This window comes from Pagrus pagrus, assembly GCF_965226575.1.
Source record: "Pagrus pagrus genome assembly, chromosome: 12".
In the NCBI taxonomy this organism is placed as follows: Eukaryota; Metazoa; Chordata; class Actinopteri; order Spariformes; family Sparidae; genus Pagrus; species Pagrus pagrus.
The window spans coordinates 6,148,072-6,175,734 of record NC_140196.1 but is presented as its reverse complement, the minus strand read 5'-3'; the positions used below and the strand labels follow the sequence as shown (position 1 = coordinate 6,175,734).

Below are 27,663 nucleotides of genomic sequence, written 5' to 3'. Positions count from 1 at the left end.
TCAATTTGTCAATACTCTGTCTTGATCGTTGGACTGACCCACGCTGCGGGGTGTGTGCATGTGTGCGCTGGAGGGGGTGGTGAGAGAAGAAAGGGCATGGGTTGTTTGTGTTTGTGTGCTCGACCCATGATAATACTGAAAGCACTGGTTAACGGCCAAAGGGCTCCATAAAGAGGGGAGTGCTTTATGCATGGATCTGCCTCTATAGGGACATCTATGGCACACACACACACAAACAGACACACACACACTCATCCACTCCCTCATTCACACAACCTCAGGCACAACAGCTTAGAGGAAGTGTGGAATTGACAGGTAGAAGCAGAGACAAAGGGGAATAGGAATATTTTCTTCCCCTCCAGGCTCGTCTGACACAGAGGAGTGGGGGTGTGGAGACCAAAAGAAATATCTGGTTGTTCGTACACACACAGCTATCGGCTGTGCGCAAGTGTAACATAGGATACACACTTAAGGGTATGTTATCCTCCATAGATGTGCTGTAAAGCCACCTTGATGGAAAAAACAGTCAGTGCTTCGTATACTGGTCTATACACCGGATCATATGAGGGGTGAGAACCAGGAGAGCCAACACAGAAACACTACTTTGTCCTGAATTTAGTATATCACATGTGCCTTTTCGGCAGTAGACAGACCTCATCGAGTGCTGTCATTTGGTATGTACAACCAGTTTCTGTGTGGTTTTTAATCCATCTGTTCATTTGTTTTTCAGGCACTGTGGATATATTAAAGCCAAACAGGACCCTGACGAAGAGAAGATGCAGTTCCAACATGGCCGAGGTAAAAACACAAAAACATGCACACGTATGTTTGTGTGTCCGCTCGATGCATGAATGGAAAGGGTTATTTTGTCCCCATGTGGTGCACTGAAACTTCACCTATCGTAACCAAAGACAGGTGAATATTTTACCAATTTGAAGACAGTTTAAAAATCCAGGAACAAAAGCGCTCCAAAGTGACAACACCCTGAAAAGGTTGTTTGTTCTCAAACAAAAGTCAAACTTTGTCTGAATACCTTCAAAAGTATCACAAGAGCTGAAACAGAGTTGCAGAGCAGCACGCAGCAGTAAACAAGTCTCCAACCTAAATAAACCACATTGTTTCACACGTTTTCGCACAAATTTTGTTTGCTGGCAGTGGAGCTCCTTATGGGTTCCTGTTAAAAATGAGTCATTTTAACACCGTCGCAAACAACGTAGTTATGTGTTCAATTATGTAATAAATCGTAATGTCAACCCACGCTCGGGCTCCCATTTCAACACGTGTTCACGCTCGTGAAAATGTAGAGTGATCCACTACCAACTTTTCAAAATAAATGCTTTCCCATACAACCTGCAACATTAAGCATCTGTCTTTTTTCATTTATCTCCACCTTTCCACTCATCCAGTCAAGCTTCCAGGCAGCAGGACCTACATCCATCCTCACACCTACGAGGACCCCAACCAGGCTGTCAGGGACTTCGCCAAAGAGATCGATGCTTCCAATATTCGCATCGAAAGAGTCATCGGAGCTGGTGAGTTGGCAGTAAGACAGTAGTGGACTATATTAACAACTCAGAAGGAACGCTAAATCTAACTTGATTTAATTCAAATTACTTAACTATGGCTGATTTGTATGGAGTCCTTTGAGTCATGTTCGCCTGCATGGACAATTTTTCTCATCCCTGGCACAGTAGAGCAGGTATAATTACATAATTTGGGTTATATAACAATAAATCTAGTCGATATTAGATAATAATCTGTTCACAAGCTCTCATGCCTCTCGTCTGTGTTTGTAGGAGAGTTCGGGGAGGTGTGCAGTGGTCGACTGCGCGTTCAGGGAAAGAGGGAGATCTACGTGGCCATCAAGAGTCTGAAGGCGGGGTACTCCGACAAGCAGAGGCGGGACTTCCTGTCCGAGGCCTCCATCATGGGACAGTTCGACCATCCGAACATCATCAGGCTGGAGGGCGTCGTCACAAGATGTGAGTTGCTGGACGAGTACTTGACTTCGCCCGGCGTGTGTGGGCGGATGACGTGTTCGGTTGTTTGTGTCTCCACGCGCCCCTCTTTCCACTGTCACACACCTGTCTGAGGCGCAGCAGAGCCGCCGCTGATGTAAATAGGAGCTGACCCTGGATCAGATAAAAGCTCAGTTTCCATGGGAACGCGTTGATGACGCATGTCGGCGTGCATGTGAGCGGCGACTGTCCACCTCTCAAGCGGCCACTTGTTTGCCTCACATGATTGTGTTAGGCAATTAGAGCGCGTGTGTGTGTGTGTTCATAGACACAGGCCTGGTTCAACAAGATGGCTGATTTGTTATCGCGGGGCCTCGCTCTCTCTCTGTCCCTATATCCCTCTCGTCTCATATCACTATCTCCCTGTCCGGCTTTCTCTCTCAGTCAGTATCCATCTAATCTCCTCGTTCAATCGCTTTTTTCTCCTTCCCTCCCTCAGTCAATCCCAGTCTCCTCTCCTGTCTCTCTGGTGCTCTCTCTCTTTTTCTCCCCTCAGTCAACCTCAGGATACATCGACACTGAGCCTCGTACATTTGAAAACACATCGTTGTATCTCCATTTCTGACTACACTGAGGTCACAGGCACAATTTGTTCCGTAGTTTTCCTGTATTTTTTCCTTACACACAATCCCTTGGAGCTCTTTGCTTGACAGAATTGGAGGGAAACTCTGAAACAACACAGACGGAAAGCCTATCCCCATCTTCATGACACTTAACCTTCATGCAGTTATCCTGAGCAAAATGGTAAACTTTGTTTGGGTAGCTTAGATCTCATTTAATGTTCCAACAATGGGAAATGTCTTACGTGCTCAAAAGATGATGTTAGATATTACATCGAAGTCATCATTAACATCACAAGAGGCAACGCAGGCCTGCAGTTCAGTTGTTTTTCTCACATGTATCCAGTTACTTTCAAGGCCTGCTGTTGCTTATTCACTCAAAACTGAAGGGAGGCACACTCTACTGCACAACACATTTATGAGATACATTAGGCAATGCAGTAGGGCTGCAACTACTAATTCAATCATCTGAAAACAATGAAAAAGGTGACGTGTGTTTGCCTGACCAACAGTCTATAACCCAAAGATGTTTGGTTTGCTGCCATACAAGACAAAGAAAAGAAAAAACATTCTCACACTAGAGAATTTTATCCTTTTGTTGCTTAAGAAAACACTTAAACTGAAGAAATTATTTTCAGCTCTACAACATAACGGTCCTGGAACAATATATTCAGATCAGTTGAATGTAAAATGTGAGGTGTTTTCTGCTGTTTCCTCATCCAAATTCGACTCTTTTTATGCCGTGTGACCAACATTATTTCTCCAAAACAAAAAAGGCAGTCCTGGCAGTGCAATTATAAGAAAATGTAACAAACAAGGAAAGGAAAAGGAGCCTTTATTTCAGTGGCTGAATCATGAAAAAGCAGTCATGTTTCGACCATTAGGTTTTTCGGGGCTCTTGCTCTTAAAAACCTTCCAGTGTGCGAAAAAGATTAATCATTTCCTTTTGTCCCAATGAAGCCAAAAAAAGAGAAAGAAATGAATTTATGGCGGGCGTCCTGTCATCCAGTTTTCATTCGGCCTCCGCTGGAATAAATTAAGTCTGATCTCTGCTAATCTGACAATGCGTCACGTTGTGCGCGTGGCGTAAGCCTGCGTTATTCACAGATATCCAAAGTTGGAAAATCTGAAAAACAGAGCTTCTGCAAAGCTGTTATGTTGGGCCCGTCAGGGGGCTGTGTTGCAGTAAATTTAAGAAGACAGCTCTCTCTCACCTCCCACCCATTCTGTGATGTTTTACTTTAACTGTCAGAATAGGCGATCGCTCAATACAGGTGTTGTCGTTATAAGAAGTATTTCTGTTGATCGTGCAGTGCAGCGGTGCCTGAGTCGCAGGTAGGAAATGAAATGCGTGCTGCTCGTTCGGATGGCAGCCAACAAAGTGAGTGTAGCGGACAGAAATGAGCCCTTTTTTTCCTTTTTGTTCAGCAGTTTTAGTGCGTACGTTTTTGTGCGTAAACTGTTCTTTTGCAATTATCCAGTTAAATGTCTCCTGTTCCGTGTTTCTCGGCGCCACTGCTCCGCTCCCTCTTCTGGTCTAGACACCTTGTTACGCAGACGTTTGTTAGAGATCTGAAGACAAGCGAAAGGAAGAGGCAGACAGCCGCAAGAAAAGAAACAGAATTGTAAACATTCAGGCAGACAAATAACACCCCCACCACTACCACCACCACCACCACCCTCCCCCTCCCTCACCCTCCATCCCTCCCACCCTGTCTCACACACGCACACACAAAGATCTTCAGTCCATCACACACTGGTGCTCAGTGGCACTTAGTCCGACAATAAAAGAGCAAATGCATATGCATAGGCTTTTATCATGAATATTAATAATTTATAAAGTTAATTGGATGTGTTTTTTGGCCTCATGAATATTCAGCAGCTTGCATATTAGGAATGAGACCCTGCTGCATTTCTTATTCTGTCCCTCTGTCATTCTTTCCCTTTACTTTCTCTCTCTCTCTCTCTCTCTCTCGCTCATTGTCTAAATAATGCGTGTTATTAGCTGTGACCTTTGGTTAGCAGGATTGAGGTGGTTTGTAGAAGCACAGCAGCAACCAACTAAATTTGAACGTGTGTTGTTGTTTTGGTTTTTTTTTTTACCATTCTGACAGACAGACGTGTAATTGCGGCACTTTCTTCCCGCTGCCACACGTACACATCTGATTTTGAAATACCAGAATAATTTCAGGAATTACTTCCAAATCCTTGAAATAATTCTGCGACGGAGGACAATAGCGGAGTTGACAGCGAAAGAGCGACTGACAAGCGCCTTAAACATAAAAAAGGTGCTCTGTACTTTGCCGCGCTCGTGAATATAAAACATGTTTGTGCGTGTCGGTTTTTTTCCCGTGGCATCTCTTTGTGTCTCTCTTCTCACCTGTCTTCACGGCACATTGAGGAGCTGATAGAGCCCCTCAGAAACAAATCTCACTAGCGGAGCAGTAATTTCACAGGTCACAGCCCAGGGTGGGTATGTGCGATGCGAGGGGTGAGAGTTGAGATGGGTCAATAATTCCTTCAGGCCCTTTTTCTGAAGCACCAGCTGGTCCCTTCACACCGCCCTCAGTCTAATCAGGCGGGCTGACCCTGACTGCTCTGGGCTCAGGTGTGTTGGATTGGTTTGTGTAGGTGTACGGAGCTGTAGAATCAGCAGTTGGAGGAGTAATGTTGGTTGGAGGAGTACGAGGAGTAATTGGTGTTGTCACAGATCTGCTGTGGTAGAGGTAGTAGAGGTGTTGGCAGTAGAAGTACAGTAGATGTGGACGTAAGAAACAGGGGCAGCAGTTGTTTTAGCTTCCAGCGCATCCAGATGTGCAGGATACATGTTCAAATTATGTCTGTACGTGTCCAAATCCAGTGTGTGTAGTTATACAGATTATAGAAGGAGGCAAAACCACTAATGCAGTTGAACCTTTCCAAATTAACCTCAAAATATTTAGCATTTTTTCGTCATTTTTTTTTGCTTTAAAAAAGCTTAAAACTTGACTGATCATCTCACCTCTATTGCCAAGTGTGTGGATAGATTCAGATCGGTATAATGTAAAGTCTGTGGTGGTCCTTTCATGCGGTGGGATTATCAGAGTGCTTAATTATGGACTTCCAGCTCTTCACTGTAGTGACGAGTATAGGAAGCAGTAATCCTAGCAATGGTAGGTGTTCTTGTTCTTGTTGATGTTGCAGAAAATGTGCAACTGTGGTCTTAATCATACAGTCTGAAGTATTATTAGTCGTAATAGCGGTAGTTGTGGTAGCGGTGATGGTTGTAGTGGTATTTATGTTTATTTTGCACAGTTGTATTTTGCATTAGGAATGTGCACGGGGGCCTATTTTGGCTGTCGGCAATTTCCTTTTTCATTCTTGTGTGTGTGTCTGTGTGTGTGTGTGTGTGTGTGTGTGTGCATGCATGCGTGTGCGTGTGTGTCCTCTCCGCTTAAAACCTCATAAGCCCTCAGCCCCTGCCGTGTGCCACTCTAATAACCTACTCTGCTGTCTGTCACCTGATTGTTGCTATTGTCATGCTAATTAGAGCGCCACATGCAGAAAAAGAGGTGGGGGGGGAGAAAAAAGATCATTCTTTTCTCTATCTGCCCCTCTACACATCAGGAAAGTGCAGTAATCTGCCCCTCCCTCGCTCAATCTCCAACTCCCCCACCTCCATCTCCTTATCTTCCCTTCATCTCCCACATCCCTCATTTTATCCATCCGTCCTTTATGTGTTTTACAATCGCTGCAACAATCGGCTCATTTGGAAAACCCTCAATTACCGAGCTCCATCTCATCTGCCCACATCTCACACACACACACACACATACACACCCACACACACATAAAAAAAAAATCCAGCTCTACAAAGGTGCCATTAAAACCACGTGTTTCCCACCCGTCTTCTGTTTGAAGAAACTAGTGATTAGTTCTAACTGTGCGTCTTTGTGCGCCGAACAATACGTGTTTCAATGTTTCCTGTCAGACTGTTTGAAATTATTCAGGTTTTTTTAAATATGTGTGCAGATCTGGAGATTGGACCGCGGAGACAAATGAGGACGAAGAGAAACGGGAGGGGGCCGTAGAGAAAAGGTGACGGCGGCGGGACGGAGGGGGTGGAGGTGCGGATGGATGAGATAGGATACAAGAGCGAGGAAATGAGAGAAGATGGGGCTCGTGAACAAATGAGGGCAACAAGAGGGGGGAAAGATGTGCGGAGAGATTTGAGGGAAAGAGGGGCGGGCAGACGGGAGAGGAGAGAGATGGCGAGGAGACAAACGTGAGGAAATGAGAGGAGATGAGAAAGCGAAGAGAGGGGAGGAGAAGTGAAGAGAGGAGTGGAGATAAGGTTATTGAGTTTCTGTCTCTCTGTTTCTCCACACCCCTGCAGCCTCACATGGAGCTTCCCAGAACAGAGATCTGTCCTGTGTTAAAAGCATTGTATCACTTAGTTCGGACCCTTAACATTAATCAATACAGCAGTTATTTCATTTTCTCGTTTGTAGCTCGGCCCGTCTCATTCAATAATGCGGTAATGCGGCCCGCTAGCTCACACACACACAGATAACCACTCATAATGTAATTGTCCAGATGTATACAGACTCTATCACTTTCGCTTACACTTACACCAACACACAAAAACAGCCTCTCATAATGTGATTTACCACATATACTGTATATACGTTATCTCTATCACTTTCATACACACACGTGCGACGCCTAACGAGCCTTTTCCATCGGCTCTTTCGGTCAAACCGCGTCGATTTGTGCTTACTTTACCGGTTTAAACACGCAGAGTTCTGCCAAGTCGCCTTCAAGATGGACCCTGGAGATTATCATCCACAAATCTGAAGGTCGGTGGTTCGATCCGCGGCTGCACGTCGAAGTATCCTTGGGTCGATTGCTGTTTTATCGTTGTCGAATGGCCGAGCATAGAAATATCACGTGGCCATCAGTGTATGCATGAACGGGCGAGTGTGACAAGAACTTTGGTTTGAAAAAAGTGCTAAAGTGTAAATGCAATTCAATTTACCGATCGCAAGAGTTGGGTCAAAGCATGCCCAACAGCCTACAGGCCTCTTCACCTCTTTTATGATCATGTGTACATGTAAGTGTACCAGGAGAAAGGTCAAAAACGTAATCAGAAAGCATTGCAGAGGTGAATTTTATGCGTGTGTGAAATGATTCAGTGATACCTCCGCAGTTGTGGCCTCGACTGGTCTTAATATAAATACTGAGAGTCCGAGTCAAGGCCGAGAGAAAATGCAGTGGATTTCGAGACGAGACCTTCGGAAAGTTCAATCTTGAGTACTGCAACAAGTGATGGATGCCAAGCAACATCGTGACAAAGCTTGAAAAAATCGATGATGAAAAGAAGCCGGCTACCGGCAACGGTGCACGGCGTAATAGTACACAGTGCTAAAAAGGGTGCTGCTTTTAAACGTCGATGACTCAAGCGTGTCAACACTTAAAGAAACGCCTTAGAGCCTGCAGCCCTGTTGTAATGGAGATAATGGCAAACCAGCGAATGTGTACAGAAAAGGGCTATAAATGAGTTTGTCCTGGGGAGAGCAGAGACAACACTTTGTACTTTCACTTAATGAAGAGCTGTAAAAAAGAGCAAACTCTCACTGATCCATTCCATAACACACTCCACCTGGCAGAACATCAATACCCAATCTGCACACACACACGCACGCACACACACACATCCATACACTGGGAGGTGTTTTTTTTTTTTTTTTTAGCGCCGCAAACGGCTGTGTTATTTCTGAAGGCGATGAAAGGCAATAAATTCGAATGAATATGAACGTGATTAGTTAATTATGTGCTTTCAGGAGGAAATTGAGGAGTGCTTGTGAATGTTTGGCGGAGAGGAGCTCCACGACGAGCTGGAGAGGCTCCATCCTGCCTCTGTGTGTGTGTGTGTGTGTGTGTGTGTTTGAAATGTGGCTGCCATGTGATGAGGTCACAACAAGAAGTGAAAGGGATTCATTGAATCGTTGAGTGTGTGTGTGTGTGTGCGTGTCTGTGTGTGTTTGTGTTGGCAGCTGACATAAAGAAACAGGATGATCCAATGTACGGCGTCAGTGTGTGTGGTCGGGGTTTATTGGTAACCCCTGTTATCTTTCAGGGTTGCGGGGATGATTCTGTATGGCAGGTGTCCAGATGATGGCGAATGATAGCAGAGGGTGTGTGTGTGTGTGTGTGTGTGTGTGTGTGTGTGTGTGTGTGAGTGAGTGAGTGTGTGTCTGTCTACATGCCGGCCTCACATGGTCCTCTAAGCCGAGACAACGGGATGAATGTGATTCATTGTGCTTCTCCTCTTGACCGCATTTCATACTCTGGGCAGAAAGGTAATATTCTCCTCCAGTTGGTAACATACATGGGCTTACACACACACACACACACACACACACACACACACACACACACACACACACACACACACACACACACACACACGTAGCAAACACATAGTCAAAGACATAATTGGTTTTCAGAGCTCTTTCCCATTTCATGCCTCTATATTTTCAGAATATGACATTCAGGTGTGTGTATGCTTGTCTCTTCTGTATGGATACACACACACACACACACACACACACACACACACACACACACACACACCTCCTAAGTTGAGGCTGTGAAGAGTGAGACCTCCTCCCAGTCAGGATCAAACGCATCAACTGTTTTTATCTGTCGCTAAGAAACACACACACTGATCAGAGCTAAAATCAGGTGGTCATCATTGCACCATCCCTCCCCACTTGCCATGCCCTGAAACCAGCTCTCTCTTGCTCTTTCTCTCTCTCTCTCACACACACACACACACACACACACACACACACACACACAGAGTGGCACACACCACACACAACACAGGCCCCGTGCGGAGATAAATGTGACCAGCAGTCCTCACCCCCAGCAGAAGAAAATCCAATTCTCTTTCACTTTTATCCCTGAGACTAATGTTACTGTCAAAGAAGACACCACCACCAGAGACCAGGCGACTCTGTTTGTGTGTGTGTGTGTGTGTGTGTGCTGCAGTGAGATAGTGAATTCATTTAAGGTGATGTATTGCTGTCTTTACCTACAATCTCACTGTAGGCCTCTGTGGTGTTGTTCCTGCCTTTCCATGACAAGCTATCGACCCCTCCTCCTCCTCCTCCTCCTCTCCTCCTCTGATCCAGCCTTCTTCCCCCTCTTTAATCTTTTAACCCTTCGCTAATTTGTTTTTCATTCATTTCATTTTCCTGTTGAACTTTTCCTTCAAAATCAAGAAGCTTTATTGCCATTAAGTGTTTGGTTTTTATTAGAGTAAGATAAAAGAAGACAGACAGACAAAAAGTTGTGATGTACGGGAGAGAGAGAGAGAGAGGAAGGAATAATGATAATAATTTTCATTTCCATTACTTGTTTCCTCTTTCTCGTTGTGGTTTTAAAGAATATTCCCTCAGTTCCTCTCTCCCATGTCAAGCTGCCTTTATCTCTCCCCCAGGTTTTTTCCCAGCATCTCTGAGGACTGATTGGGGAAAAATGTGACCTATTCATCACAACTGACATAGTCTATGTGTTTACAAGCCATGCACAAACACACACACACACACACACATCATCATTTGTACTGCACTACGCGTGTTTGTTTGTGATTGTGAAAGCTCGGCTGTAGGAGGTGGTGTCTATAGGGAGAACCCTGTAAAACAGAGACAACTGCTGTTTTTGGTGTGTGTGTGTGTGTGTGTGTGTGTGACGTGATTGAAGGTACTTTGTTAATCATTTGTAAGCCCCCACCAGATGCCATGCAGGGGACCAGAGTGCGCGGGGCCTGTCAGTCAACCACCCTTTCATCACACGCACAGAAACACACACTCGTGCAGGTGCAGGTGCACAGCGATCCAACCACATCCCCCTTCCTTCCCCCTTGAGGCTGATTAGTATTCATGAGATCTCAGGAGGCCCCCCCCCTCATACACACACACACACAAACACACACATATTCTGGTGGATTGGTCCATTCTAATTATCTCCTGGCGTTTATGGAGAGGGCTGATTAGAAGCTGTCAGTGTGACTGATGACGACATGCCATGTTATCCCCCAGAGAGAGACGGAGAGGAAGGGCTGGTCACAGCTGTGGACTCCACTACTTCTCTGTCCCCGTCTCTTTATAGTCGGTTTCTTTTTCTTCCTCGTAACTCTGCTCCACTAACAGCTTGCCTTGTTATGTGCCTACGTAGGTAAGCCGGTGATGATCATAACGGAGTTCATGGAGAACGGATCTCTGGACACTTTCCTCAAGGTGAGAACAAACACAGCGCTCACACTTCCTCCAAGGTCAGGGCCACAAGTTGGGTTTTTTTTCCATGTGGAAAATGATGTCCCAGCTGTAAAGTGTTTGAAATTGTAGAGCCCATTTCCCCAAATTGCCGTACTTGAGGGGAGATTCTTTTAAAAAATATATAAAAGGCACCTGATTGAAATTGTCTTTCATCCCACAAAGCTGGTGAATTCAGTCTATAAAAGTTTTACTTTCCACCAAGGACTTCAGTTCAGTCGATCAAGGGCTTAAATCAGATGATTAGAGTTTCTAAACTGTGTTCTGATCCACATTTTCATGTGTAGTCACCAATTTAAGAGTGTAAAAACACAATCTAAGAGGAACAAATCTGTTGAAAATCACACATTATTTGTTAACAGATAAATATGTGCTGCTAGTAACAACACATCTGACCACTTTCATCATAACAAACGCAACACGTCTTCATTAAATGGTTCAGCCGACAAAGAAGAATAATTATCATCTGTAATTAAACAAAGTGAGAGTCTTTTCTGGGGTGAAACAGAGTTTGAATTAGTGAACGAACAGTAAGAAGAATGAAAAATACTGTTTTAGTGGCAAGAAACATGCCATCAGTATATAAGACATAAATACAAGTAGTTATTATATATTCAGTACACGTATACAGACACTTCTCCTTTAGGAGGTGGATGAGAACAGGCACATTCAGATGGATGAGTGGCCTCCCCAACCTTTCATCACATGATAACAAATCCCCGAGCTGATAAACAGCAGACTGCTGACAAAGGGGCAATAAAACAAAGAAATTGTATCGCTCTGTGCTCTGTCATTGGACACAAAAATGAAAAACTGTTTATCTCAAATGTAACATAATACAGCAAAAGCGATTTGGTCAAAGAGTCAAAACGGCAATTGGTGCAAACATGGAAAAATCACTTCCAAATGCAAAAAGGTAAATCAGAAACACAGTTATATTTATTATGGTGAGAGAAAAAACTGTTTGTAGAGCAAGCGCGTGTAAATCCATGGCAGATTATTATAAAAGTGAGACCTGAAAAGCAGATTTAACTCAAGGTTACTGCTGAACATCTTATCAGTGATTTAAAAAAAAAAAAATCAAAGGAGGTCTGTGAAGGTTTAGCTTTGTAATTAAAATTGACATTATGAGAAGAGCTAAAAGAGCCCGTCACTCAGTAGGTCATTACACAAATTGACGTGCTTAAAGATCCTTCCTGAAAATCACCCCCAAATCTGCACAGATATTAAGTTTATTTAGGAAATCCGGATGCTTTTTTCCCAAAATCAACACAAGGTTTTGAATCATTTCTTGAAAAGTCAATTACGTACACAAAAGTATGGATCCCTATTTAATTGCAGACGCGGTAAACAAAAACATGCATGTTGTGCATTCGGATGATTCCTGTTCATAGAAAAACACGTGCCGCGAAGGAGCGAACGCGGGGTATTGATTCAGCAGAGGAGCCTCTGAATTGGGTTTTGCATACACCCAGATGAATAGCTTGTTGCAGCCCTGGTGTGCCTGGCATTGAAAAGTCCCCCTGATTCATATTCAGAGTTGTTTGTCAGCCAGTAAAATCGCTGCAGTGCTCCAAAGCCATTAAGCCTGTGATGATAGGCCCATCGCTAAACAGACACCAATCCCATCAGCAACACTGAAGCAAAATGGAATAAAATCTGACAGATTTTTAAAAAAAAATGAAAAAAAAAATGTCTTTGGCGTACTGAAACACACACACACACACACACACACACACACACAGATACATGCATGTTGTGTGTTACAGTATGTATTGTAATGAGGGTCATAAAGATGTCCGCAGTGGCTCAATATAATTATGGAATCTTGTTTTTATGGGATTTACAGCTCATCCGTGCTCCTGGCATCCATACGTGTCTTTAATTATGATGACCATTTATTAAGAAGCCGCCGCCCCAGAAATAACAAAACCACCGTCCTGTCAGAGGAGCTCAGAGCTTCAGCAGCCTCTCCGTCCGCTCCTTCAACACGTTTCCTCTTTAAGTTTTCTAGTCTAAAAGAAAAACTTAGTAATAATGCCAGAATTTTCCATCTTTACCTTTCTCATCTGTCTCCTTCATCTCCTTGTCTAACCTCTCTGCCCTGCATTTGTCTCCTCTTTCTTCCCCTGGCCTGCCCACCCTCTCCCTCCTCCTTCCTGGCAATGCAATGTGGTGGGCAGATTGATAGAGGAAGTCTGTAGGTTTGTTAGACAGTCCAATCAATCAGCATCTCACAAAACCACCGGCTAATTAACTTACTCCACAGCTGCCGAGGGAGAAAGAGAGAGAGAGAGAGAAGGAACGACAGAGGAAGGGAAGGGGAGGAGAGGGGAGGGGAGGGGGCGCACAGATGCAGAAAGATGAAGGAAGATAGATAGATGGATGGAGACCGAAACTAAGTGATACTTTCTCCGTCTCTAAGACAGAGACTGAGGAGGGACGGAGATGGATGGAGAGGACAAAGAGACAGAGGGAAGGAGGGATGATATAAAGGAGAGAGGGTGACTGATAACATGGATGGCTTTTTAACGGGGACTGTTGGCCCAGGGCAGAAATAATTGGCAGAGGAAGGTGAGCTGGACCGTCATCGATCAACAGGCTCCGCTCTCTGCCAAACACAGCTCAAATCTGAAATCCAGTGAGCTCTGCTCGTGGCCCACGGTCAGTGTCAGAGAGGAAAGTTTTGTCTGCTCTGTCAGATACAATCCTCTGAAAGTTGGATTTTTTTGTGATCCTCTATTGATCCCTGGGAGGAGAAATTCATCTTTCGCTTGCCACCCTCCAGAGAGAGGTCAAAGCACAGGCTTAGCAAAGGGCTGGAAGGGATTCTTGCTCAGGGACACTTCAGAAGCGCAGATTGCTGCCATTACAGAGGCTTGAATCCTGGCTTAAACCTTCACTTCCAGCTGAGGTTGTTGAAGGACCCCGCCCTAATCACTATGCCACCCTGCTGCAGCATTTACACTCTGCTGTCTCCTTGTCTCTCCCTCCAGAAACACGACGGCCAGTTCACAGTGATCCAGCTGGTTGGCATGCTGCGCGGCATCGCCTCAGGTATGAAGTACCTGTCGGACATGAGCTACGTCCACAGAGACCTGGCAGCTCGAAACATCCTGGTCAACAGCAACCTGGTGTGTAAGGTGTCCGACTTTGGCCTGAGTCGGGTTCTGGAGGACGACCCAGAGGCTGCCTACACTACGAGGGTAAGACACACTCCCACAGGTTGCAGCTGTCTTAAATTAATGTCATTTCATATCAGAATTGAACCTCTGCAGTGTTAGATTCAGTCCAAATCCAAAACCTAAAAGGGCATTGATGTGAAAAGGACCCGAGGGCAGTCAGAAATGATCTACAAAGATAATCAGACCTAACCAAAATGTGGTCGACCCAAAAAGACCCAAGTAGAGGAAGAACACCAACACTGGCAGCTGAATGCTACGCCACAATTTAACAAGCAGCCAACAGTCGAAGAAGAGTAATGCAAGTCACTTTTCTCTGCACTTCACGGTCCCCACTCTCCTTCTCACCTCTTAAAACGAAAACATTCTTCTCCTGACGGATAGCTGAGTCGAGCGAGTCCACTTGGATCCACTCAGGTTTTTACCCCCGTTCACACACGAGGACTCGAACATTAGAGGCACAACAGACTGGGATCTCTGTGTAACATTACATTTTCCACGGTTCAACACATCTGGAAGCTGCAGTCTCATGAGGGGAAGGAGGGCGCCTGCTGCTTTGACTCTACTTATGTGTCTACAGATAGACGTATTGATACACGGACCCGATACCAACAGCAGTGTAACAAAACCCTAGTCGGATTATAATTAGAACGACTCTGGTGTCTGGTCTCGGAAACTACAGCAGGATATGAGCCGACCTGTGATGACCTCTTCTCTCCGTCTATAAATGTTTCTGTAACGGTTGGACGAAGACATGAGGCTCTAAAACGATATCACACAGTGCAGTTGGTTTTCCTCACAGTTGAAGTTTTGTATGAGGTCATGAAGCCACACCAATAACATAATATACACTGTGAAATTAAATGCACACAAACTCCTCCTCCCCCTGCATGTTTTTGCCTATATATAGTCAAATTAAAGAAAGTCTTTGGCAACATCGCCATCCACTCACGGCGCACTGAGAGAATGAAGAAACTCAAACGTCAGTGAGTTAAACCACTGCGGAGTAACTCATCTAAAATGCCCACAAGGACTTGGCATTATTCATATTCATAGGAAGTGTTGGGGATGTTATTTTTAATATGGCATTAGCATTGCCCTGGGAGGAGTGTATCAGCCGCTGACTGCTCTATTGCAATCACACACACACTTCCACTGATGTCAGGAGACCTAGATGGAGAGCTGCAGGCGCGGAGGGTGGAGGGGGTAGGATGGGAGAGGCCGAGGCGGAGATGGGGAAGAGACACAGAGAGGGAGGATATCAAATAAGAGTGAGATCGAGGGAGGCTGAGAGAGGGAGAAAAAAACAAAAGGAAGGCAGGGGAAGGATCCAGTGAGAGCAGTTAAGAGAGAGAGAGAAAAAAAATAGGATGGGGTAGGGGTGGACAGGGGGGTGGTGGAAACAAAAGTGCAGTGCCGAGTGACTTGGCAGCTTCGTCTTTTATTTGACTTTGACCAAGCAGAGATGGGGAATGCTAGGTGGTGCAGAGGCAGCTGCCGCATGTTAAAACGCTGAACCGAGCCCTATAGAGGTACAGTGTGTGTGTGTGTGTGTGTGTGTTAGACAGAGGGCGGAGGTATCTTACTGCCTATTGTGACTATACAGTCTGCGCTATGGAATCCTTTTGATCTGCGCATCAACAACAAAGGCGGCAGCAGCATGGAAGCAGACAAAAGAAGTTGATGGCAAAAAAAAAGTACAAGAATAAACAGGGGAGCAGAAGAAACCCTGTGTTGTGAGCATACCGGCGAAGAATGCCAGTATTATTAAACCTGGGCCTTATGTGTACATATTTTTGGTGTTTAAATAACTAATAGGTACAACATTTTTGTCATCCGTCCAGTAGACCATCTCAGCCAAGCCGTAACACTGGCAGAGTAATCCTTTGGGGCAACTCCAACATCCACCGAGAGTCCATTTTGTTATCACTGACAGGCTCAGATTGTTATTGTGTCTGACAACTTAGGGACAGGAGCCCTTCAGAGATGCACCTTTTTTTTGATCAAGACTGAGATCCATTTTGTTTAAACAGAAACAGACGCTCGCCAAATTCACCAGACCCCATGTGCAAAACCAGTGAGTTAATCATAAAGCACATTCGCTCAAATTCGACAGAAGAACAAAATTTTAAAAAACACCAAAAAACGTATTGCTTCGTCTTTCATCACCAGCTTTGGTTTGGTTGAAATAAACTCTTAATTCAACATCTTCAATTGTGGAAATATTCTGGCGGTACCTGCTGTTTTCTCCCACTGCTTCTTTGATGTTCAACCTCCCTCTCGCTCCCCAGGTATTTTCTACCTGGGTTAATAAAGAGTTTATATCGACCTAACTGGAGTTGGTGACTGTAAGAACAGTGGAAAGATGGTTTTGGCGAGTTTTTTTAAATGGGATGTGTTTGACAATGATTTAATTACTGTTTCTGCGAAAATGGAGTCTGGTGGATTTGACGAGTACAACAAAGCTGCTGTTTCTGGTTAAACAAAAAAGGGATTTAGTCTTTAACAAAGATGTGTATCGCTTTAAGGATCCTTTCCACAATGTTGTGAGACACTTAGCAAAACAATCAGTCTGTTCAGTGGCAAAAAAAAGGCACTTACCTATTGCTAATTTTCACACCAAAATATCTAAACAAAGGCTTTGGTTTAAAAATGATGGAATTCCCCTTTAAGTTGGTGTGTAATCTCGCCTGCTGTGGTCTTAAAAGCAGCAAATTTCTCTGCAGCCAGCAGCGTATGATTTGTTTTGTCAGCTCTGCTCTTGATTTATTACAGAGCTCAGCCACAAACGTATTAATAAAACAACCTCTAAATATTTACACCGCTACAGACAGGATCAAACATCCAGTCCAGGATGATTTATTCTGTATGCCAAAAATTGCTGACTATGTTTTGAACCATCTCCAGGGAGGAAAGATCCCAATCAGATGGACGGCTCCAGAGGCCATAGCCTACAGGAAGTTCACCTCAGCCAGCGATGTGTGGAGTTACGGTATCGTCATGTGGGAGGTGATTTCATACGGAGAGAGACCCTACTGGGAGATGTCCAACCAGGATGTGAGTCAACACACACATCACGCCTCATTTACAGTGACTAACCTTTTCCTGAATCAGATCAGTTCTTAACTGTGAAAGTGAATTTTCCCGGACATTTCTTTCCGCTCTCTCGTATTGATCGCAGAACTTGATATTTTGCCCTCTCTCCCCTGCAGGTGATCAAAGCAATAGACGAGGGCTACCGTCTTCCCGCTCCGATGGACTGTCCTGTGGTGTTGCACCAGCTCATGCTGGACTGCTGGGAGAAGGGACGCAGCGACAGGCCAAAGTTTGGACAGATTGTCACAATCCTGGACAAGCTCATCAGAAACCCAGCCAGCCTGAGAGAGCTGGCCAACAGCTCAGCATGGTCAGTGGGAAGAAAGCTATGAATTAAAGCTGTGAACTCAACACTTTCACTCAAACACGCATGTCTTGAGATACTTGGATTAGATTAAAGGACGGCACATGAATTGAGGACATAATCACCACTCAGATCTAAATTGTAAAATCTATTTTGTCACTTTTGAAAATTGAGCAAAGCAGGAAATGTCACTCCAGTAAAATAACGTTCTTATCTTGTCTCGGCGAGTAATATTTACCAGTGAAAAGGTATGAATATGAGATTGTAGCTTGACATTGTGGATTACAATGTAGATTGCATTTACATATTTTCACACTTCAGGCATTTAGCTGATGTGAGAATCAGACCAGCATACAGATGTGCAACAGAATATGTTTCAGTCTCTGTCAAGGCAGGTAGAAAACGCAAAGTCCAGCACGGCTAATAGACAACGTCACCAAAAGAAGTGTCTTAAACACGGGTCTTAATTGAGGCATACACAGTACAGCATTGCATGTAAGTGTATTTGCTCTTAGTCTTGCATATGCAAGGTATTTTGTAAGTTTTGAGCATTCAAATAAATGAACAAACAGATCCTCTACGCCAATTTAATAGCATCAGGAAGTAAGCAAACAAGTCAAAGGGTTCTACAAATAAAAGCTGCGTGCGCTTGTACTGGAGGCAGCGAGGAGACCAATCATTAATCATACTTACCCACTAATGGCGAGGTTTAAAGTTGAGGGTTTATGTTTTCTTTTCATACTGGATTTGGGTCCGTCATGCTGCAGTGTAAAGCTTCTCTGTCCAAAAAGCAGCTCAAGCACCATAAATGAGCATTAACCAGCTCTTGAAATGTGCTGCCAGATTTAATAACTGTACAAAGGACAAATAATTCACCTCGGCACCAGTCAAAAAAATTGTTCTTTAGCCACTCAACACGACAAAATGTCATTGAGTTGTGAGTGTGCTCTGTATCCCAGCAGGGAGGACCCGTCCACCCCAGAGTTCAGTGTGAACACAGTGGATGAGTGGTTGGAGGCCATCAAGATGGGCCAGTATAAGGAGAACTTTTCAAGTGCTGGATATGTCAGCTTGGACTCAGTCCTCTACATCAGTGTCAGGTACAGATGGCTGGTGACTCATCCCAGTTAAATGAAACACTCAAAAGGTCAATACTGTCAGTAAAAGACTCATACATTCCACTTGAGTGTCATTTTAAATTAAAAAAGGGGATTTAGACAAGTACCTTGGACATGAAACCTCACCAACTGCTTGGCATTTGAAGGATGTAGATGTTTCTCTTTAAAAGTGTCATTAATAAATAATATTTTTGCCTGCATGTCTTTTCTGTCTCCCCTGTAGTGAGTTGGCTAAGATGGGTGTGACTCTGGCCGGCCATCAGAAGAAGATTTTGTCCAGCACGCAGGGCCTGCAGACCCAAGGGACGCACGTCCAAGTATAACAGTTTCCACTCAGCATACAGTGAGACAGAGCCAAAATGGATGCTCCCGTGAAGAGTTTCCCCACTGAAATGGAGTTGTAACGGATACTCTGTGCTCGGGCCTCCATTAATTTTGAGACACACTGAGATGGAGACAACATGGACGCTTGACTCCTTCACCCTCTCGCAGTTTCACCATTCCTCCCATCCACGATGGGCACTACCGGCTTTAGCACTCAGAGTCCCAGCAACACAACCACCATTACGGAGCAACAGTGAGACACATGTCCAACAACAAGGCCACATCTAGAGCATCCCAGACCATTTCACGTCATATCAGCTCAACAAAAGAAGAAAAAAAAAAAAGATTTTTAACAAATGAAATGACAAAAAAAAAAAACAACAAAATAGAATATAATTATCACCACTGTCTGTGAGGTGTACAGTCGGTTTTTACTGTCATTTTGTTTCTGTTTTGGGTTTCACCTTCAAGAGTTTAAAAAGGGTCAGAAGATATGTATATGTGTAGATATATGTTTATATGGGCTGTGTGTCCCACAACCGTAGAGATGGACCTAACGTTTGTATTGGTGGTGAGGTTTATATCGCTGGACCTTAATAGGAGTTATTACCTAGTACGTGTACGGCCCCTTCCATTGCTCTCTCTGTACAAGGAAGCCAATGAATGAGGCGAGATTCTGAATGACATGAATGTGTGGGGTGAGGGGAACGGAAAAACCTGGACCTTTAGAAATAGACAGGGATGTAAATCTGCTAGTTCACGTAGGATGGAAGTATGATTCGTTTAAATGGTGTATTTGACCAGGACAAGGGCTTCCCTAAAGACTGCTCTCGGACACACTTCCATAGAAACTAGACCAGTGCACGTTTGCTTGTCTGCTTGCACTGCAGAGCGCAGAGAAACGGCAGAAAACTGGTGCAGTTAGCACAAATACATGTTGACTCTTCCATAAACGACTATTCCAAACAACATCGTCTGTTCAGCTGTGACTGTGTGATGTGGTTGGGAATACTTCAGCCCGAGAGTCTGCCTTCCCGTGTTTCAGGTGTGTTAAGAAAGTTTTTTGTGTTTTGTGAAGAGCGAAGGTAATGCCAAGGTCATGATAGAGTTGACACTGTTAAGAACGTGTAACTTGTTTTTCCAGTGTTGTGCCATGTACAGTAACCTTGAAATGTTCATCTGGGCAACATACCATCATTCTTACTAGTCTTTTTTTTTTTTTTTAATCAGTTCCCGAGGTTGGATGGTAACACAAGGCCGGTCACAGTAATTACAGTATTTTGTCCAAATAAAGGAGTCTCCAGACGGACTCAACAAGATGAAACGCAGTGTTGATTGTCAGCTGTGCCACCACGAGAGGTTAAACCTCAGTTGGAAGAGGATGATCTGTGTGTCTTGTACTGTCTCACTCTCTTGTTTTCAGTCAGGCCAATCTGTTTCAAGCACCCCTAGTGTCAAACCAATACCAATAAGGTAAATATACAAAACAATGTTTACACCAAGAAGCCAAGACATTGGTTTCTAAGTGCTGTATCGTAGGCAACTGGACTCGCTTCAGTTCCTACGATACAGCACTCAGAGTTACCCTGACCTGGATGACTGAGAACCTTCATCAACAATACACTGGTTTGTTGGTTTTTCCTCATCAGAAGGAAACAGCTCCCTATCAAGGTTTAATATGATGGGACCCTCTGTGTGTGCACTGCATTAATGGCACTGAACCCGCTTTAGTGTATTCCCAAAACCCAGTTTTAATATATGTGGTACTCTATAGGACCAACAGTGGCAAAAAGTACAGTATATATGATTGTATCATAGTGTAAAATATGTACAGTGTTGATTTCCAATGTTAGAATGTTTGTAATGATAACGATGATGACGATGATGATGACTATGATGTACTTTAATTGTGAAAAAGAGATTTCTGAAGTACTCGTTCAGGGGCGGCTCATACAGGTGAAAAGTGAGGGGAGGTGATTCGTTGGTCTGAACAAAGGAATGTAGCAGGGTGCGAAGCTTCGGCTTTGATTGACAGGTGACAGTGACTGCAGTTTCTACCATAGTGTTAGAATGAGTAGAATGGACTTTCCTCATCGATACACTGGCTTAATTTGAGTAATTAGCAACAGTAATTACATGCACTTTTTAAGCCGGTGTCGGCCTACAACAGAACTTGTACAAATGCGAGGAGGAGGAGGTCCTCAGTTCAAATTTCTATCCACTGACATCACAAAGGTAACCCCTCCTCCGAGCAGAATTTGTCCTATCACAGCTTAGCAACCGTAACTAGGCACGGCAGACCTGTCAAGCTTTGCATTTCTCCTTGTTCTGAAACATTTGCATGTCGTGAGATCGTTTGGATGGCGGTGGCTTTTTTCAAAGCCCTTCCAAGTCCCAAAATACAACAGCAAAAGTGTAAGGAACGATTACACAGCAGAGCATTTGCCTGTTGTAATGTAAGCTGCAGTTATTAGCATGTCAAGCTAACCAGCTAGCCACCTACAGTAGTAACCCAGCATTGCTTCCAAGGTCAAGTACACATCATTAATAAACAAGCTTGCATTTGTTTGTGAGGTCACAGGTCCTGAAAATAAAATTGAAGCCGATCTTGGGCGTCAGAGTTTAGGCTGACATTAGTGCCTCTCTTCTGTTCTTTATTGGATTTGAGGAAGTTTACACCCACTTCCCACATCCCCAGCTCCAGCTGATATTACTCATTAATCATAGTCGTCATCCTTAAAGCCTTTTCTCTGGTAATGTTAAAAATAACCCTGTTGTTCTGCAATACACATGGGACAAAAAAAGTATGTAAGCTAGGCAGCAAAACAGCTTATGTTAAAATAACAGCCCTATCTCACCTTGACGAGTAATACAGGAATGTTTCCATGTCTTCCACGTGTATCAACTGGTGATCATGCCGACCCTTTTGTGGAAATTCAGCTTTAGCCTCAGTCTTTTTGCAGCATATCATGAGCACCTTTTTAAAAAATTGCATTCTTTTTTAAACAAGAGCGTTTTAAACATTACAAAGTCAGCTGGAGGCAGCATTTTTCAACCAACTTACTGAGCTAAAATTAGCATAGCTAGCTAGCTTAACCTAATGAATTATTCCAGTGACACTTAAAGCCAAAAGAAATGGCTGGAAATGAAGTCAATGACCCATTGTTACATTATTGAGAATATTGATTATTAGCCACACTGATTATAAATGAGCCACTCTAAAATGGAAAGCTTGACAGGCTAAGGGGCCGGGACTTTTTCTGCCCTATTGTTTCAGAATTGGACAAATAATGGCATGAAAACATGTTCAAATACAGAAAGCATCCACATACAGTTACAGCCTAAAATACACAATCCATAAATTAAATGCAGTTTGCCAAACCACTGCTGCCGTTTCATCATTTATATGCACAATAAACTCAATACACTTTGGAGAGTCCAGAACCATTAGTACATTCTACTCTTGCTAACTCTATGATTTCACTCTAGCGGACTACCCTTGACCGCTGGCCTTTTAGATGCCTTATTTACTGAGCTATTGTTCTTTTCTGTTGCCCTATAGAGGCGATATTAAGAGTAACGTGTATGTACAAGTAGTATTTATCTGTGTTCTTAAGACGACCTCACATCAACACCCCGGTTTTGTAACATCCCATAGTCTCCCTCCAACAGCACCTTCACTTTGAATCCTCTCAGTGGAACAAAAGTCAAATTGTTCTGAGAATATCGTAATAAATCTTAAAGCTGACGACCTGTAAAAGCTGACAGAGGAATTGACAGACTTGTTCTTATTTATTTGAGTCATTAGATATTCTCAAAAAGAAATGCAAACGACGTACGTGGTTAGCTTACAATTTGACTGTTGCAAAAATGACTTGCATGTCCAGAATTCCTCATGCAATACCAATGTAATCGTCACCAAGACAAAATTTGGTTTTTACATGTTTATTCAACACTCCCACTTGAGTACAGAAGTAATACCCACTCTCAAAAATCCCGGGTTTGTGTCACTATTCACCCTATCAAGGTTAGGTATGTGGTTTGGTTTGCTTGATCTCAAATACAGTGTTTGTCCTCCAGTCCCCCACCAGGTCTGTATTGTAAATGTTCATGAGTGACTCTTATTGGAGACTTTCAGCTCTCTCTCCCTCCCTCTCTCTCTCTCTCTCCCCCTCTCTCTCTCTCTCTCTCTTTCTTTGGCCATCGTACAACGCTTATTTGTCCCCATGCCAGTTTCCTCTGCGTTGCTTGTTGTAAAGGGTGTAGGCATTCTAATGTCTTTCATGTTGCTGTAATAAATATGCTAATATTTCTAATTTCTCACCTGAAGACTGCAGTGTCTTTTTTCTTTCACACATTTCCTCCTTTTTTTCTCTCTCAGACATTTACACAAACACGAGAAACACACTTGTTGGCTGGCACAGCTGCGCCGTAAAAAAAAAAATGTCGCCTGGACTTGCAGAATATGACTGTACAAAACACAAAGTGCCTCGACATGAAAGTGTTACGAAGCCCACGTTTAATTATTTTTCTGCTGGGTAACAAAGCCTGAAGGTATCAGAATTTGTTTTGGCGAGTGTCTGACCAGTCTTGCAGAAAATGAGCGCATGGCTGGGAAACTCAAGGGTAGTCTCATTTGTCCCCAGCTCTGCTCTAATGGTGATAGCGGTGGTGAAATTCCCATTGCGCCGTAACTTCAATGGCAAAAATATGGCCGCCCTGCAACCACGTCTTCATTATCGGTGTGTGTTTGCGTGTGTGTGTGTGTTCCTTGCTGAGAGATAATTCTGTCTCGTGGGAGGGGGAAGGTCAGCGACTTCTGGCCTTGGTTAACCCCGTAATGCACTGGCCCAGTTGCTGTCACTCTATGTTACCGCCATTACACCTCATTTAGTCCATCATATTAGGCTCCATATTCCCCTATCGCTCCCTCGCACACACACACACACAGCCAAAATATTCAGGGCCTGTTCTCCATTTCCTCAGTATCTATCTTCTCCCACTGCCCTCCTCTTAATCTTTCTGCTGGCCTCGTGCATCCCCATTTTTCCTTCCCATTTCCTATCCATCCTGTGCAGACGGACAGAGAGGTTGTGGCGAGTTCTCCGACCTCGAATACCCCATTATCTCCCTCTCTTCTTGCTTCTTCCTGATCTCATCGCTTTCTAATTTCCCCTCACCTCCATCCATCTATCCATCCACCCATCCATCCAAAACTTTTCTCCACATGCAGCCCTTTCTTCCAGGGCCGTTGCCTCTGTCTGTCTCACTGCTATCACCACTGGGTTTCTTTTCTCTATTAAAGGCCAATCCATAACTTGGGGCTTTTGTCTCCAGGTGTCTCAACAGGGAGAATGTCATCTCACATATTTACTTTGGATAACATGGAGGCTACTGGGAGCCAGAGGCTTAGGCGATTGATTCATCATGCAGCTGCTATTGGCATCATGTGAAAAGGTCAGGTGTCCCTATGGAGAACACTTTAAAAGGCCATTGGTGACTGATGAGCCTGTCATGTTTGCATCACATACATGCACAAGCACTCTGTCTCTCACTCCTTATCTCGGGCCTTTGTCTCCGGTCCTCTTCCCTGCACTCTCTCACTACGACACACACACACACACACACACACACACACACACTCTCTCTCTCTCTCTGTGTCTCCCATGGGAATGGTAATTGGGCCCCTCTGTCATGATGTCAGGTGTGGGTTTGAGTGTCCCCTCATGTGCAACAGCAGACATTAAAATAACACAAGAGACCAAACCGCCATAGATCCACCATGACCTCTGCAGGGTCAGCCATATGTGTACATGTGTGTGTGTGTCTCCAAGGCTGTGTAAATGTTTCATCTGTGTGTTCATAACGACAGATGCTCATTTGTTGGAGAACGGAGACAAAAAGAAAGTGCCGATAAAATGTAAAGTGGAGGAAAGATTTTATCAGTCATTGGTTAAATTTGTAAAGTTCCTCCTTAGTCGCTCTTGATTGCATTGCGTGTGTCCTCCCTCTAATCAAATATGGCCGAGTTCAGACGGGCTCTGTGTTGTGCGCTCCACGCACACACACACACGTGCACACATCAGTGCTCCTCTGTCTCATGAGGTTTTAGTTTGCTATCAAAGCGATTTCCTGTCTGAAATTTTCATCAGTAATCAAAGTTCCTGATTGAATTTGAAAAGTGAGCCCAGCTCTATAAATCACATTACATGCCTCACTCCCATCATGCCTGCTCTCATCAGCCGCAGGAATGAGACGCCACCCTGGGTGTATGTCTGCGTCATGGTCTCTGTTGTGTTTTTGAGCGTGCGGTGGAACAGGAAAAACGGATGTTGACGGAGCTGCGATGTGATCCATGCAATTTTTAGTCGGGACAGAAAACACAAAAAGGAGAGAAGAATGGTGAGACGACAATAGAGATAACACACCTGGGTCTGATTGCATGTGGAAACAATTCTTGGCTTTTGTTGTAGTGTCAACTGGATACCAGATAGGGGGAATTTATTGCATCACTGCAGCTCAAATCAGTAATCAAAGTCAGCTTAAATTAATTTCGTGAACAAAAACTGGAATGGATAGATTGCTGGACGGACCCATTCAGCCCAGACCAGGGTCCCAACGGGTCAGGAGGCCAAACCAAATCCAATCCAGTATTTTTATTCCCTTCATATCACAGCTTCACTCCTTAAAGTACAGTACAATTGCAATTTAAGTGAGAGTAAGAGTTTCAAAATGACTACAGAGATGAAAAACAACTACACAGAGGTGAAAAATGTCCACAAAGATGCAAAATGACAGAAATTAGATCCAAAATATCAACAAAGAGACAAAAAATGACAACATAGAGACTCCGGATGACTACAAAGAGCTGCAAAACGATTACCGAACAACTGCAAAACGGCTGCAAAGAGATAGAACACAACTGTGAACAGTCAAAATTACTTCGAAGACATACAAAATGACAATTAAGATACACAAAATGACAACATAGACACTAGGAACAACTATAAAGAGCTTTAAAACAAATACATTACAGCTGTGAATGAGCTACAAAGAGATTGAAAACAACTACAAAGAACTGCAAAACAGCCACAAAGAGAAGGACAACAACCAGCAACGGACAAAATTACTTCAAAGACATAAAAAATGAAGAGAAGGAAAACAGATAAAAACAGACACAAAACAACGACTACAAACAGATGCTAAATCATGACAAACAGATGCTAAATCATGACAAAACAGACATGCAAAATGACCACAAAGAGACTGTGCGCACTGCACAGCATCCCATTGTTTCATAATCCGCCCATGGCTGTTGGCTCCAACTGTGCTTAAAACTAGTATTTCGAAATACTGTTTGACCCAAGACAAATAGGTGACCAGAAACAGAGAATCAGCAGAACCCTGCTGGTATTGGACAGCTGTCACCACCTAAAATCACTAACAGATTTCCAAAATAGAGCAGAAGCAGATAGAGGATGAAGAGAATAAGAGGAGAGGAGAATAAAACGTGTTTAAGTTTGAAAAAAAAAAAGGTGAAGAAAAACTTGGAGGGGTTTGGTGGGACTGAGATAATATTGACCACATAATCCCTCACAGATGTGGAAATCGCTGTTTAATGCCTCGCAGACACGACTTGCTGAACTGCCATTGGTTGACTCAAGAGGGGCTCTGACCAAAGACAAACTCGCTCTTGCTCAAACTGGCCGCTCTACGGACGAAGATCTATATTTAGAGCGCACATAGCAGGACCACATGTGTTGGTCTATAAATTACACAACAGATGCCCGCAGGCTGCATATCTTTCCAGGGCTCAGAAACTCATATGGGGTGACAGTGTCTATACGTCTTATTTACTTAAGTGTAAATATACTGCTAATGTCTTCCTGCTCAGAAATGTAAAGGCCTAGTTATTCCCCTCTGTGAAATCCCATTATGAGCCCTGTATGCCTTTTGATTGCAGTGCGTTGCGTGATTTCCTGCCTGTGTGTGTACATGTGTGTGTGGAGGAGAGACATGAGCGTTCCTTTTGTACACACCACGTGTTTATGTGCGTTTCCTATCCTGTTTAATCAAACGCAGCTCTTCAAGTGCCATCAATCAAGCTTTGATGTTACAAGGAAGAGCCTAGAAAACCGCAGCAACCCCCATCGACGAGCTGAGGCTGAGCTGGGGGGAAGCTGTTTTGGTGTTTTTGGATCCGGAGGAAAGGTTTTCTAAACCAAACAAAGGCGTAGAAGCTCAGGAGCCTTCAGGTAACGATGTACATTACGTAGCCCATCAGAAACGTGGTCATTTCAAGCATCAGCCTGTAAACTCATGGCCCATTATCTGCTTCTTTTCTCTTTTGAGGATTATGAAGGTTGCATTCCCAACACCTATGGCTGTAGCACAACTAAATAAACATCTTGTATATACTGTATATTCCATATGGCTTTGTCAGATAGAATAATTGTGCTATTGTGGTAGAAAAACATTGTGTTATTGTAAACATGCCAGGAAGTTGTACACGCTAACTGGAATGCATTCACAGAGGGTTTCTCATTCACTCTGATATGAATGGCAGAAATGCCACTATGCAAGAAACTGGGTGTATTACTCAAGGGCACATAGTATCAAACTTGATATTTTCTCAAAACTCTGCTCATAGTGCATAAAATTAAGAATATCGTTGATTTTTTTTCAAACTCCCAATTTTCAAGGTCGACCATCATCAAACATCCTCTTTCTGAAATCCTGA

The 27,663-nt window shown here is 43.8% G+C and overlaps 1 protein-coding gene across 2 annotated transcripts in view; it reads left to right on the top strand.

The window, feature by feature from the left end:
* LOC311265910 (ephrin type-A receptor 3-like) overlaps positions 1 to 23,246 on the top strand; it is a 92,290-nt gene extending 69,044 nt beyond the window's left edge. The window contains exons 11-19 of one of the 2 annotated variants that reach the window (XM_084368027.1): positions 731 to 798; positions 1,407 to 1,532; positions 1,797 to 1,982; positions 10,802 to 10,863; positions 13,896 to 14,105; positions 16,989 to 17,138; positions 17,294 to 17,487; positions 18,441 to 18,581; positions 18,823 to 23,246. In XM_084368027.1, coding sequence (XP_084224153.1) covers positions 731 to 798; positions 1,407 to 1,532; positions 1,797 to 1,982; positions 10,802 to 10,863; positions 13,896 to 14,105; positions 16,989 to 17,138; positions 17,294 to 17,487; positions 18,441 to 18,581; positions 18,823 to 18,922 — 1,237 coding nt within the window. In that variant the 3' untranslated portion in view covers positions 18,923 to 23,246. The remainder of the gene's footprint in view (positions 1 to 730; positions 799 to 1,406; positions 1,533 to 1,796; positions 1,983 to 10,801; positions 10,864 to 13,895; positions 14,106 to 16,988; positions 17,139 to 17,293; positions 17,488 to 18,440; positions 18,582 to 18,822) is intronic. The other variant, XM_084368028.1, reaches the window with a different exon arrangement.
* Positions 23,247 to 27,663: the final 4,417 nt, after the last annotated feature.